Raw genomic sequence first — 15,717 nt, forward strand, 5'->3', positions numbered from 1 at the left:
TCCGGCTCTTGAGGAAGGCTGGCTTCAGCAATGCAGTGAATTAAAACAATGAAGCAGCTATTATATTGCAGTTTTTCCATGATTCACGTGACCTATAACCTCTCTTTGACGTCACAACCATCGTTCAGCCGCTTAAACAGAAACACCATGACAGAAAAATTTGATTATAAATTATTTAGTGGCCGTAGCCGAATGCCACATGGTGATTCATGCATAGTATAGTGTCTTCTGCATCATTATAGAGAAGAAAACATGCCACCAAAATTAGGTGTCTACACTCCTTTAAAGGACATCACTTCACGAATATCCTTCAGAACGGATTTTTTTTAGTTATCAGTAGTCAAAGTTCTAATTCTAGCATCTTTGCACTTTTCCCAATCCTCTCGTCACTATCTGCACACTGGAACGACAGCGCTCTCGACCTGCTGAAGCAACGCAACTGACTGGCTGCGGCCACGGCACCCATGCGACGTCTGAAAGAATCTAACCAATAGCCATCTCTTAGATACGCAAGAGTGTGAAACGGAGGAGAGCGAGAGTAGGCAAAAGGTTGCCGAAAAAGGCTCACAAACTTTTGCGCACAACTGTGGGTTTTCTGGTGTGTGTCGAAGTGCATTACTTGGCTCAGGCGTTCATGACAATACAATGTAGAGATTGAACGAGCTTATGTACTCTCTTCAGAAGGTGTTTCAGAGGCCGAAGAAATTTGAGCTTGACTGCCTCAGTAAAAATGCGGGTCTTATTACGGCATGTGAATATGATGATACACAGTGCCCTGTTATCCATGGAGAATTGGGGAGGGTGATGTAATGATTTCATTTGAATTTTGTTTCTGATTCTTTTTACACTTTAACAGCGCAGCCGTTGATGGAATCAGTCAGACAGACGGACGGATGGTAAGAACAGAATGGAATTGGACAAAAAAAAATTGTGTCATAGCGGCCTTACATCACTGCACACCTTCCGTCCACTGCTTACAAGCAAACAGAACACAAGCTCCGAGAAGACGGTGCACAGAAAAAGGTGACCTCACTGTTCTCACAATTATCTATATATATATACAGTGAAAGCTCGTTAATTCAAAACTCGATAATTCGAATTTTCGGATAATTCGAACTACACTACTTGGTCCGGCCAAGCTCCATAGAGATCTGTGTATAAAAAAGCCCATTAATTCGAAAGCGAGTCGGTTCCGTTACGGATAATTCGAACTACGCGCCACCGCGTCTGGGCGGCTTGGCACACAGCATGTGACCAAAAAAAGAAAAAAAAAAGCACCTCCTCCGCATAGTTAGAGGCTGCGTATGTCCTAAACGGGGACAGAAGATGGAACTAGATAAAACCTTGGAAGAGTGGGTAAAGCTTAAATGGCGCCATCACTGGCGCGGTGGCCGGCGGCACCGAGGAGGGAAGGGGGTTGGCGACCGCGCTGGCGGCTGCCTACCCTCTTTTCCGCGCAACCTCCGGAACTCGCAACTAAATGCTGGTAAATTCGAGCCCTGTTAATTCGAAAATACGGATAAGCACTGTCAGCGCGGTCCCAGCCAACGCCCATGAAGGCTATGACTTCGGACGGGCGCTACAAATTACGAGCGAAAAACTTTTTTTTTCTTTGCGAGTGTCGTCCATGCTTCCACCCATCGGTCGATCGCCAACGGAAGCACGCGCTCAGCCGCGAACGAGACCCCCCCACCCCGGCACAAGCGCTGGCACTCTGCCAAAGTTCGCTTCCCCCTTGCTGGAGCTAACGTCAAAAGTGATGTTATCGCTGCGTAGCATCTTGGCGCGCCGCCAAGAAATGCGTTGGGGGGGGGGGGGGGGGGGGGGGGGGGGGCGTGCCGGTGCTGAAAACGAGGCTGGCACTCTGCCAAAGTTCGCTTCCCCCTTGCTGGAGCTCTGCGCAGCATCTTGGCGCGCCGCCAAGAAATGCGTTGTGGGCCGTGAGGGTGCCGAACGGAGGGAAGCGTTAACGACTGACGCTTTTTTTTTTTTCAGATTCTTAGGCAAAAATCGGGGGTGGGTGGGTTCATTATGTAAGTGGGTTCGTTACGCGAGTAAATACCCTACATACACCGTAATGCAAATGGTTCTTGTCGGTTTTTTCGCGGCCATTCGATAATTCGAACATCGGATAATTCGAACGTTTTTCCCGGTCCCGTGAAGTTCGAATTAACGAGCTTTTACTGTACAGGGTCTGTTCTGAAAGTAGTAGGACTGGTTTTTTCCTGGGCGAACGGGCGGACGAGAGGCTGTCTGCGCATGCAGGATCGTTGAAGGGGGATATTGGGAATGCTGGGGAAAATGGGCAATAGGCTCTCGGCCATTGAAGAGAGGAGGTCGCTTGTACTGTGAACCCCTGCCGAAACGTCTCGTCACGCAGAATCTTCGAGCGTTTACTGGATCAGCGATACTCGATCAAATTTTGAGTAAATCGTGGTAAAACGGGCAAAGAGACTCACGACAGGATTAAGGAGGCCTACAGTGACGCTTCCATGGGTAGATCAGGTGTTTTTTTGAGTGGCACAAGCTGTTCCGAGAAGGGAAGGAGAGAGTGGAGGAAGACGACCGCTTCAGACGCCCTTCGACCAGCAAGGCCAACGAAAATGTGTAGCGAGTGAAACATTTACTTAACAATGATCGTAGAATGAGCATCAGAATGATTGCTGATGACTTGAGCATTCCTCAAAGCCAAGTTTTTGAGATCGTCACAGAAAGCTTATCTATGAGGAAAGCGTGTGCGAAGTTGGTGCCGGGAGTGTTGTCAGAGGAGGAAAAGGCCAACCGGTAGGATCTTCTTCATCATGTGAATGAGGATCCCGATTTTTTGCCCAGCACAAGGCGGCAACGATGCCTCAGCCCCCCTACAGCCTCGACTTGGCCCCGCCAGACTTTTTTCTATTCCCGAGAATAAAATCGACGCTCGAGGGGGAACATCACGGATCGGTACAGGTGGTTCAACAGGCCGTGACGAGGGAGCTAAACAGCATTCTGGTCCAGGCGTTCCTGGAGTCGTACGAAAACTGTGAAACTCATTGGCAGCAGCGTGTAGGTGCGGAAGGGTGCTACCTTGAAAAATTGTAATCGTTTGTACTATTCTCTTGAATAAATTTTGTTTAAAAAAATGAGTCCTACTACTTTCAGAAAAGACCATGTGTATATATATATATATATATATATATATATATATATATATATATATATAAAAAGTAGCATGTAGATAATAAATTGATGCTTACGGAAAAGGGCAAAATGGCGCAGCTTTTGAAACTAAAACAGCACGTGAATGGCAAGCTTTTCTAGCTTATTTTCTGCGAAGGAGCATTACAAAATGACAACTGCTGGGTCGTGGCTTACCAGACCTTCTGGTTTCATCATTCGCACACTGTGCAAAAGTCTTCACTGTCGATGTCATGAACTTTAAATTCTTTCCAAAGTGTGCGTCAACCACTTACCGCTCCACTCTCAGGCAGGCTTTTTTCTAATGAGAGAGTGATTGTTACCTTGTCCCTCATTCATTTCTTTCACACTCCTGAGAAAAAAAAAAAACCGTTCGGCTCACACGAGGTTGCCACTATCGATAAAAAAGTGCAGGGTCATCATGAAATTTTAGAAGCAGTGCGATCTGTCATAGTGCCACAATACTGGAGGTCGTGAAAACCGCCGATGTCCTCTGAAGGGGCATTTATGGGCAGAAATCGCGTTTAACCCGATTTTTGAGAAATCTGTCAAGGTTGGAAGAATAAGGTGGAACAGGGTTTTGTCCTGAAACAAAGGGTCCAACATGCCGTATTTACTCGAATCTAGGCCGGCCACGATTCTAAGCCGAGACCCGAAAGTTGAAGGCCACAGAAAAAAAAAAAACTACCTCGATTATAGGCCGGCCGAAAAAACAACTGCGAACAAGAGGTACAGCACGCAAACGACATTTATTGCCAGGAACCCGCTCAGGCTGATCCCGGGCTGGCGTTTGGGCGAGGAGACATATGCAACGCCAGCCCGGGATCAGCCGCCGAAGTCCCGCCCGGCTTGAAGATTTGACGACTGCTCTGCAGCGGGTATAACTTTCCGCTTGAAGGCGGCACCATAATGGCACCGCCTGTTTGGTGCCATGGTGTTGGTGATAAAAACCACGCACAAAAACTTCACTACTGCGAATGTGCTCACGCCACCGCACGAGAACAGAACAAGGCCAAAATGGCAGCCAGTGCTCATGTGTGCTTTGATCAGTATCGGCTACGGATAGCAACGGCTACGGATAGCAATGGCTACGGATAGCAATGGCTACAGTGCTGTCTTTCGTTGGTGTTTTGTGGGGGCGCCACCTGCGTGCTACATTTATTTGTATTTTACGAATACGAAACCTCGAAACGAAATCCTCGAATCTAAGCCGACATAAGAGTTCTACATCTCGTTTTTTTGAAAAAACTATCGGCCTAGATTCGAATAAATACGGTATGTGCAAAGAAAAATATGCTGGTCTCCTACTGCGAAGCCTGCATCGGGCAGGCGTTGCATAACTCGGACAGTGCAACTGTGACACAACACTTGACCTTAGGCTGCATCACAACAATGCCTTGCGAGAGCGCTCCTACGCCCACTGTTGATGAAGAACTAAGCCATAAAACCACAGCTGCCAACAAGTTAAGCACTACTTACAGGAAAAACATCGGACTCTTCACTGCAGAGCTGGAGGAAACGTTCAGGCCTGCCACTGGAGTGCTCCGGACCCTGCAAAGGTTTAGTTTAGTTAGTTTATGGGGTTTAACGTCCCAAAGCGACTAAGGCTATGAGAGACGCCGTAGTGGAGGGCTCCGGAAATTTCGACCACCTGGGGTTCCTTAACGTGCACTGACAACGCACAGTACACGGGCCTCTAGAATTTCTCCTCCAAAGAAATTCTAGCCGCCGCGGCCGGGATCGAACCCACGTCTTTTGGGTCAGCAGCCGAGCACCATAGCCACTGAGCCACTGCGGCGGCTTGAAAAGGTTTATTATGCATTCTATTCATGTTACGACAGAAGTGCACAACATGGTCCGCCTCCATAAATCTGAACCCACAGAACTTAAATACCTAAAAGTGCACAATGAACAGAATTTTAAATGAAGACCGGTCTGGCGTTTTGAAATTGCTTTTTTTTTTTTCATACCGTGACACATAGCTGGGCTTTGCATAAATTGCGCAGCCTCCAATCTTCAGCACTAGAGAGCAATAGCTGTCGATTAAAAAAAAAAAACAAAGCGCTTCATTTTAGACCTTACAACAGTCATTTCACAATAGTAGTAAACATCAATTCCAGATGCGGGGATGTCCCGACAAAAAAAAAAAAAAAACTACTTCTTGGAGCAGTTCTGACAGCAGCGGTGCTGATGATCTAGAATTTATTTCCGAAAGTGACTCTGACTTCGCTTGCGAACTGAAGACAGCTTCAAATGATGCCGAGAGCAACAGCGATGACGACAGCGGTGACGCAATGGGTAGTACACGTTAACTCCTAACAATGAAATTTGGTTTGTGTTAGGGCAAAGCAATATCTACACACTATGCATTGTGTTACAGTGTATCAGATCAAAGAAATATGGCACACTTGTGTACGTTGTAACCCATTACTATGGCATGCACTGAGGGAAAGCCATCCTTGAGAGCAGCTTTTTCTTTCTTAAATTTTTGTGTTAATTCTAATCAGAAACCAATGAAGTAATACATTTTCAGAATCAGAATTACTTGCAAAAAATTATGACTGCTTAAAAAAAATTGCCGATTTGGTATGTTTTTCGGTAGGGGTGTGCGAATAGTGGTTTTTTGATTCGAAGCGAATTCGAAGCGAATAGCGATTTTCTTCGAATAATTTCGAAGCGAATAGTTCGAATAGTACTTCTGGCACTAAAAGGAGGCTGAGTGACAGTAGGCATTACCAAAACCATTTATTTTCCCAACACACGATGCCATTACACACTGCACTGAGGCTTTATTTAAAACCACACTTCAAAATTTTAAGAGAGCACCTAGAGTGAAGAACAATTTTCACTGAAAGAACAATTTTTACATTCCCAGACTAGCATTCCCTCGAGCAAGAATGGAAACAGCTGTACAAAACTCGCGCCGCAAGCGAAACGTCATTCGCACCGCTCGCGCGTCCTGGCAAAATTGTCCCCGGTAGTACCTCCGAGCAGCACTCAGCATCGCGCTTCCAAGAATGCTCTCAGCCTCCAACGTACCGGAGTGCCCGATTTGCGGCGACGGAGTTCGGCACACCACCGAAGATGGCTCAATGCCCTGATTACGGCGGCGTTCCGTTCCCATCAATGCGCAAGCAGTCACAATAGCAAGAGAAGACGCCAGTCGTAGATGGATGCGATCATTTCGTTCTACTAAAGTTCGGCAGTCACGTTTTACGTCCGCAGCCTCCCCGATGCCGAGCGTTAACGGCAGTAATCCTCCACGGGTGCACAATTGAAGGCGCCCTTCCCGTTGACGCTGCCGCTGAATTTTTCGCGCCTCCGTCGGTAATATGATGGCTTGCTTGAAAGCTGCCGAGAACGGTCGCTTATGTTCCGTACGCATGATTCGTCAGCTGACTGGATGAAGCGATAGCGCGGTAGGGCTGCGCGTTTATCTTCGCATCTGTCTTATCTGGTAATCTTTTCCGCAACTCTAATGTAAAAAAAAATCGAGTTGCATCGGACTCAACTAGCGCGATGCGATGAACGCGGCCAAGCGATGCCCGCGTTCGAATACTTGCGGCGTGCGAGCTAACGTCACCGCCAGCTGACGTCGAGGGGCGGTGGAGCGGGCGCGGCTTCGGTGCTTATCTTTTTTCAGCGCGGCCGCCGCAGTCGTTGCGTTGTGTGACGCGCGTCTTTTTTCTTCTCTTTCCTTTTCTTTCTTTCCTCTTATCTTTGAACTCTCCTCTTTCTGCACGTGGCAGCGGTGGTGGCTCGGCTAGAGCCAGTCGGCAGGCCCGTGCACTTTCCTTTTCATCCTTCGCTCAGTCGCAACAACAACATCAACAGTAAACTGAGGTTTCTTGTTTTGAAGCTTAGACGACTGATGGCTGTGCTCTTCCTTCTTTGCGTCTGCCTCGACACGGTGGTAGCGACGCGCGTCGCCCTCACCTTTATTTCGTTTGTAGCTGGGTTCGCACCCCGAACTGGTTGTGATTTATGTATTGACTGACCCCCGAGCGTTGAAAGCGTGATAAAAAAAAAGCCATCTATGCGGAAATACTCGGAACTGAAACCACATAAAGCAAGCGGGCAAGCATCCCAGAAACACTATTCGCGCGAGACGAATACTTCGAAATTTCGAATACCGAGAATTCGGTTCGAAGCGAATATCGAATACCGCGCTATTCGATCGAATATTCGAAATTATCGAATATTCGCACACCCCTATTTTTCGGGAATTAATTTAGTGGTCAAAGGGTTAATGTGTGGCTAGATAGCAGACAGTACAAGAACTGTTATGTTAAAAGCACTCTTCACATTAAGCCAGCATTAGCCATTTTACACATCACTGAAGTTCACAACTAATAGGAATGGTTAACGAGTGGCCGAAATTAGAGAGTACAAAATAATTTGTTAGCATATCTCCGGCCAACATAGCACGCTTTAGTCATTTAGCAACATATATTATTGCTCGTGAGCTAAAATTTGATCCAACAAAAACTTCATAGATAGGCGGAAAACAGGCTGCACATTTTAAAAATTCCATATGTAGATTTTTTTCGCACTCTTTAAGTTGCAAAGGCCCCTGTCTCCACTTAGGACATTAATAATGCGTCGAGTGGGCACAGCAGCCTCTCCATTTTGCAATTTCAAACCACTCCGGGGTGCCGCAGTGGCAGGAGAGAGCTCACCATGCCCTCCATGCCGTGGGGCAGGAGCATGACGAGGCCACTCTGCCGCACCCACTTGGCCTGGCCACTGCTGATGAACTGGTCAATGACGCACTGGGCCGTGTTCATGAAGTCCCCAAACTGGGCCTCCCACATCACCAGGGCATTGGGGTTCGTCATGGAGAATCCCAGCTCAAAGCCTGCACGGGAAGGAGGCACAGATCCTCACTTGATCCCCGCTTTGAGGGCATGACACAACAGTGTTAACGGCTCCGTTCAACGGCCTGGGGTCCTCTGGGTGTGTGGCTTCACCTAGGGTATCCCTACATGCCCATGCATGCAGAATTGGACATTCTTTGCTTTACATTCATAGATCAATGGGAGTCCTCATACCATTACTGCCGCAGTGGTGCAGCAGTTAAAGGAGTGTAAACACCCAACTTTTGGGTGCGTGTTTTCTTCTTTGTAATGAGGCGCAAGCCATTATTATACATGGATTACCATGTGATATTCTCCTACGACTGCTAAGTAATTTATAATCGAATTTCTTAGGCTGTTTTAGCTTCAGTTTCAACAGCTAAATGAGGACTGTGACATCAAAGTGTGGTTAGAGGTCACGTGAGGCATGGAAAACTGCAATATACGGTATAAACGCGTGTACGGGCCACACCCGTGTATGGGCCACACCCGTGTATGGGCCACACCCGTGTATGGGCTGCACCCAGTTTTCCCTAACAAAATGCTAAAAAAAAAAAATAAATCCATGTAAGGGCTGCACCCCAAACTTTCCATGACCCAGTAGGAGTGGCCTCCGCAATCGGCTCCGACTGCGAGCAACGGTGCGCTTGATCGCGGAGGCCGCGCACACACACAGGAGTTTCCAAGTGCCGTCTATGGATGGCGCCCAAGACCGCGGTCTCATCATCATCAAATTTTTCCTTTGCCGCGTTCTCCCGCTATCCACATCGGCATCCGTACCACCAGCTCCAGCCTTTTGCTTTTGTGGCATGTGAGCGTGTGCACCGTAGTTGCGATGGTTGCAGCTTTCACGTGCTGCCACCAAGCATTGCAGTTTTAGCCCAATGGGCAAGCACCTTAACAGCTGCATGGCTGGGAGTTAGCTCTCGAACGCGGCAAGCGTGGGGCAGGCAGGAAATTTGACGCAGCCGAGGAGTGCATCTGATGATGGTGCAACCAAAAAGATGCATTGAGAAACACAAGTTGCAAAAAGCGCGTTTTCCGAGGCAAGCTGTTAAAATTTCCCAAACTGGAAGAGCTGCTCTGCTATGTGATGGAAGTGTGGAACAAAATCTGCGCTTTGACAGCGGACATGCTGCGCAGCTTCTTTGAATGAGCGTGCACCAGAGCACATTTCCAGCTCAGAGTTGAAATACTCCGTGAGAGACGAATGAACGTAGAATAATGCCGCTCATTCCCTGATTGGCGTGTTTTTACTTTAAAAAAATTTTTCTGTTCGCGCCACATCGCGTGTATGGGCTGCACCCCGAAAATTGGCCCTCGAATTCGGAAAAAGAAGTGCGGCCCTTACACGCGTTCATACGGTAATCGCTGCTTCCACATTCGTTGTCATTCCGGCTCTTGAGGAAGGGTGGCTTCAGCACTGTAGTGAATTAAAACGATGAAGCAGTGATGATACTGCAGTTTTTAAACACCTCACGTGACCTATAACCTCTCTTTGATGTCACAGACCTTGTTCGGCTGTTGAAACCGAAACAGCCTGAGAAAGAAATTCGATTAAAAATTACCGTATAAATGCGTGTAAAGGCCGCTCTTTTTTTTCCAGATTCGGGGGCCAATTTTCGGGGTGCGGCCCATACACGCGACGTACAAAAAAAATTTTTTTTTTTAAGCAAAAACACACCAATCAGGGAATGAGCGGCATTTATTCTACGTTCAGCCGTCACTCAAGGAGTATTTCAACTCTGAGCTAGAGCTGTGCTCTGGTGCACGCTCATGCCAAAAGAAGCAGCGCAGCATGTCCGCTGTCAACGCGTAGCGTTTTTTCCGCATTTCCATCACATAGCAGAGCAGCTCTTCTTCCAGTTCGGGAAACTCGCACGGCTCGCCTCGGAAAGCGCGCTTTTTGCAGCTTGTGTTTCTCAATGCACCCTTTTGATTGCACGATCATCGGACGCACTTCTCCGCCACGTCGAATTCCCTGTCCGCCGCCGCACGCTTGCCGCGTTCGAGAGCTAACTCCCAGCCGTGTAACTGATAAGGTGCTTGCCCATCGTGCTAAAACTGCATTACCCGGCGGCAGCACGCGAAAGCCACAACTACGGTGAACGCGCTAACACGCCATAAAAGGCTGGAGCTGGCGATACTGATGCCGATGTAGATAACGCATGGAGGAAGGAAAGATAACGGGAAGTCGTGGGGGAAGAAAAAATTGCCGATGATGATGGCTGCGGCGTCGGGCGCCATCCATGGACGGTTTTTGGAAGCTCTTGTGCGCGTGCTTGGCCTCCGCGATCAAGCACTCCGCGATCGAGCGAACTGTTGTCCACAGCCGGAGCCGATTGCGGAGGCCACGGCGCGTGCATTTATAAGGCTATTCCTGCCTGGGTCATGGAAAGTTCGGGTGCGGCCCTTACACGGTTTTTTTTTTTTATAAAAGATTTCCTTCGGGAAAACGGGGTGCGGCCCTTACATGCGTTTATACGGTATTTAGCGGTCGCAGGCGAATGCCACAAGGCGATTCAAGCAGAGTAGTGTCTTCCTCATCACTGCAGAGAAGAAAACATGCCACCAAAATTAGCTGTCTAAACCCTTTTAAGTGATGCGACCCAAACCTGGGCAGGTAGCTTTCTCAAACACAGCCACCGGGTGAGGCTTGCGGATCCCAGGTTGCATTTCCAGAGCAACTTCTCACAACCAATCATTAATTTAACTTCGACCTGCCACACTGCACACTTTCCTCACAACCCGGTGGGCAGGTTGTGATGATGTCACCAGGTCCCGTGACCTTAAGTGGCAGGAGAGCCACCTGCTTTTTTGCTCACGACACCGGCAATGCCAACGCCAGATTTGCTGCACATCGGGAGCTTCAAAGCTATTCTGCTAAAACAGTGCCTACAAGTGCGTCAGAGAACAGTCGGCGTGCTGAGTCCAGGGCAGACAAACGAGACGGGGCATAGTGGACAGTCTGCTGAACTGCACTCCAACTACACTAGAAATGTTTTTTTGAAAAGCAGACTGTGTTTAAGTTTCACAAAGTTCACTTCAAACTCTTCAGAACCACACACGTAAGTGTTTCTTGCCTCATAGTAAGCACTGCACAAAGGGCAGCTCAAAGTGCCCACCCTGGCCCCACTCTTACAATGCTAGTGAAATACAGCTGGGTGTGCCATGCTACAGTAGCAGGCAGATTTTTCAGACTGCGTCTTTCCCGTTTCGATTCCATCGAAACACTGCCGCTGCAGGCGTGTTCGAACCCTGAATGAAAATTGGTTTCGAGGAAAGGAAATGACGCAGTAACAGTTCAAAAATATAGGTGTCACAAAAAGAATAACTAAACTTAATAAATTTTTTTTTTTATCATACGCAAGAACACCATTTTATTGAAGTTAAACACCATTTCTGACCGTAGTGAAGGGCTCCGGAAATTTCGACCACCTGGGGTTCTTTGACATGCACTGACATCGCACAGCACACGGGCCTCTAGAATTTTGCCTCCATCGAAATTCGACCACTGTGGCCGGGATCAAACCCGCGTCTTTCGGGTCAGCAGCCGAGCGCCGTAACCACTGAGCCACCGTGGTGGGGCCGTTATCGAAAAGGATATCACTGCAAAGCGGAGACTAAAAAACCAATTCCACAGTCTGTCATGGTAACAGAGGGCTCACTGACACAAAGATTTTGACATATCCTAATATGGTATGACTACATAATCCCATGTACGCGCTGATCGCAATGACTGAAAAGTACGGTGGTCCTAGAAAAAATCCGGTGTACACTTTTTTTTATCTTCTGTTGCTCCTCTTTGTCGCTGCATTCGCGGCAATGCTCAGGAAGATTCCCGTAATGATCTCTCAGGGAATTACGGTGTTCACCCAGCCTAATGTTGAGGCATTGCCCAGTTGCTCCACAAGACAATGGCAGTTTGTACACTACACCCATGCTGCAAACCTCAAAAGCTGGAAGCAATGTTCACAAATTATAGCGTGCCATTTGCATTACCAATTTTTCAACCACAGAAAACTGTCTGGCATTTTGTACAAACTGACTTAGAATTATTGAGGTTTTATCGAATACGTGAGCAACACCAAACAGACAGTGTGCCGAGCGCCAAGGCTCGCATCAAGAACTTGCGTTACAAAACTGAACCTCGTCATCTGAGCTGTTCCTTACTACTGGGCTGCTGTGAGGGGGGAAGCAAGAAGTTCATGAGAAACAGGAAGGAAAAAAAAAGGGAGGATGCCTTACCAAGCACACCGTACTCGGACAGGGAGCTGTTGCAGACAGTGTAGGGTGCCTGGTCAGGCCACAGGTGACACAGGGGTCGGTAGGTCGTCTTGTCAATGGTCTGGTGGTGCAGCACATGATGTCGGTGGCTGCAAACACACGCGGAGAGTGAAAACGAGTCTGCACAGAGCAAATGCTGACCAATCGATAACAACCTGACAAACTGCTGCTGTCACTAATGGTTGGGCTGACAGGGACGGTGGCCGCTACTTTGGCAAAGAGCAGTTACAGTGTCTGGGAAAAATGCATTAACATGGCTTATGATGTGCTGGGATTGCCATCTCTGTCTGGCAGCCAGCGATCACAGTGGACACACCAGTTATGATCCACGCAGCTTCCTGCGGACTGCAGCAGCTTCTGCTCTGGACCACTTACCTATGTTGGTTTTGGAGGAACTTTCCCCCACGTCCCTGTCAGGCATACACTCAAGTCAACAGTGACTGACAACACAGTAACAGACAACACAGTGACAACACACTGACTGACAACAACTGCACTCAGCCGAGTAAGGACTGAGCTCATGGTCTATGACCACAAACAATACCGATAAAGCTGTCTACCTTTCTTTTTGCCTTGAGAGTGTGAAGCCTTATACATCGTGGTGTTTAGTAGCGCTTTCAGCACTTCCGTAGGCTCAATACCTTGCTTTACAATACGTTTTTTCTTGGTTTCCCAAACAATGACTGTGCACTCGATAAGCAACAACAAACAACATAACCCTGAAATACTGTTTTCCACACTTTGATTTCAAGAGCTATTCCTGCTACAAGGAGGAGAACACTCAAGCCCGTTTAGCAAGCACTATCATAGAAGACTCACTTTTGGTACCTGACCGCTGGTCAAATGTGTAGGCCAAAATCCTCATGATTGATGTTATCAGTGACTATAGTATGCTCAAGACAGAATGACACTATGCCTCTTGCAAATCCTGCTTAAAGGGACACTGAGGAGAGCACTATTAATATTTTTTTTATAGTAAAATCCGATAGTTCGGCATGTCATGGCTTTGTTGCCACTTGGCCGGCAGCGAAAGATGCATTTATTTCTAAGAAATTTGGATTCGAAGTTGAAAAAGTTTTTCCCGCCGCTCTGATTCAAACTTGGGATTCGTCTATGACGACAGAGGACTAAGAGACGTGAAACATGACGTGCACATGACGTAACGCAGACTCCGTGATTTCTGGCTGCCAGCAGTGCGGCCTAGCAGCAGCCGAAAAGAAAGCTACCGCCGGCCGCACGTTGAAGGCATCTATCGGCTATTGCGGCCGTCGCTACAGTCGCTTCGATTACGTTTGCACTGGCGTTTTGCCAGCGTTACGATGGATCTCGTTCTCGAAGTCGTCAACGAAGTTCTCGCAAATAGACACCTTTAGCATACCGTGTACCTTGTTACCGCTAGCGGAATACCGGGAGCCCGCCTACCGCCGGAAAACAGGCGCTGATTTGTCCCGATGCTTCAGGAGCGCGCGTAGCAGCCGGGCACGTGGCGCCATCTGGCGACGTCAAGGAGATTTGCGCATGCATTGGCTGCGCCTCAGTGATGCATGGTTTCTCGGTTCCTGGTGTTGCTAGAACCATTCGTTCTAGCAACACTGTTTTGTTCTATGATCTCATCACGCTTGTACTTGCGAGTTTGGCCTGTGGCGGCGATACCTGTATTTTGGTTCTTGCTCTTTTCTACGTTACAAGAGCTTTGTTGTCAGTATGAGTGGCGTTTTTGTAATCAGGAGCTGGTATTCTGTCGATACAAGCCAACTTCAATTTCTCCTCAGTGTCCCTTTAAGGGGGGACACTGGTCTTGAAAAGAAAATTTTATTAATGTAGCCATAGTTATGGAATTTTCAGGGCACATGTATTTTTGTGCCCTGATTCTAGATATGCCATTTAATTTCCTGTAAAACAATTCCTAGAGCACTTATGCACTTTTTATGCAAGTATTTTGTGGAGAGTTTTGAAGAAAACTTACTGCAGGAAACTTAATGAAATGTATACCATTGGGTTCTCTTGACACCAAGAAATACAATAAGGGTAAAATTATCATCCTGGCTCTCATAGAACTTGAGTAATAGGGTACTGAAGCTACACACTTTCCTTCTCATTTCTGAAGCGACAACTTCAAAACTCTATAACTTAAGTTCTATGATAGGCAGGAAGACAATTTCACCCTTATTGCATTCCTTGGTGTCAAGAGAACCCAATGGCCAACATTTCAGCGAGTTTCCTGCTGCAAATTATCTTCAAAACTCTCCGCAAAATACTAGCATAAAAATGTGCTGAAGTGCTCAAGAAATTGTCTTACATGAAATTAAATGACATATTTAGAATCGGCGCACAAAAATACATATTCCCTGATGATTTCATAACTGTGACTTAATTAATAAACAATTTTTTTTTTCAAGACCAGTGTCCCCCCTTAAAGGATGAAAGCAGGGATGTGCAAAGAGTCAAATAGTTTGCCAATAGTATTTGCTATTCGATTCAATTTGCACCACACTTTCAGTATTCCAACCTCCTGAACATCAAAAATTACCGACTTCTTGTTCATTTAAACATCGCGACATTTAAAAATGGCAGTATCTTGCATTTGTCATGTGATTTAAGCAAAGATGTGAGTCTTGATATGATTAAAAAATGCGAAAATTTCGATTTTGCAAAAGTGACATATTTGGGATCAAATACACTCTTAAACACCCTGCCTAAAAAGTTTCAAAGCCTAAATTCGACCTCCAACTATTAAAATATCTATACATTTCGCACCTACGAAGCCTGGAAATGGTGATTTCGGAGTGAAATGTGGCAGGACTTCGCGCCCGTCGCTTCCCACGACCACACCCACGATGGCTGCTACCATGGTTTTTTTTTTGAAAGCTGGGCCCCTACCCCACTACGTGGTATTACTCACTACTGTCAAATATTTTTGGAATGTCCGCATTCTGCTGCTTTTTTCTAGGTGTCTACAACAACCTCCGAATGGATGGCACATGTACTTCGTGTTTCTTGCCAACACGACTAGCCTTGAATTCAGAAAAAACCAAACTGTGGAGCTTTGCTGTTTTACTTAGCTGAGTCAAACATTTTAAATTTTGTGAACCATAATGTCACCTAACTACAGTGGAACCTCGATTATACGTCCCCCGGTCATGCGACGACCCGCATTTTACGACGAATTTGTGCGGTCCCGGCAAAACCCCCATAGAGACAATGCATTAAAAACCTCGGTTATACAACGCAAATTTTAGAAGGACCCCCCTTCGTACGACAGCTGGCTCGTACCGTCCGTCAAAAAAGGTCGTCAGCAAACGCAGGCCGGGATGTACCGTATTTTCGCGATTCTAAGCACCCCCCCCCCCCCCCCCCCCTATTTTCGGAAAAAAATTTCTGAAAAAAAAAAAAAAAC

The 15,717-nt window shown here is 47.1% G+C and overlaps 1 protein-coding gene across 1 annotated transcript in view; it reads right to left on the reverse strand.

Moving 5' to 3' along the window:
* Ogdh (oxoglutarate dehydrogenase Nc73EF) overlaps positions 1–15,717 on the reverse strand; it is a 91,490-nt gene that overhangs the window by 13,752 nt on the left and 62,021 nt on the right. Inside the window, exons 15-17 of the mRNA XM_089584167.1 lie at positions 12,282–12,409; positions 7,857–8,035; positions 4,657–4,728 (exon numbers count right to left, since the gene is read on the reverse strand). Of these exons, the coding sequence (XP_089440293.1) occupies positions 4,657–4,728; positions 7,857–8,035; positions 12,282–12,409 (379 nt within the window). The remainder of the gene's footprint in view (positions 1–4,656; positions 4,729–7,856; positions 8,036–12,281; positions 12,410–15,717) is intronic.

This window comes from Amblyomma mixtum, chromosome 3, assembly GCF_055824585.1.
Source record: "Amblyomma mixtum isolate Tamu chromosome 3, ASM5582458v1, whole genome shotgun sequence".
Lineage (NCBI taxonomy): Eukaryota > Metazoa > Arthropoda > Arachnida > Ixodida > Ixodidae > Amblyomma > Amblyomma mixtum.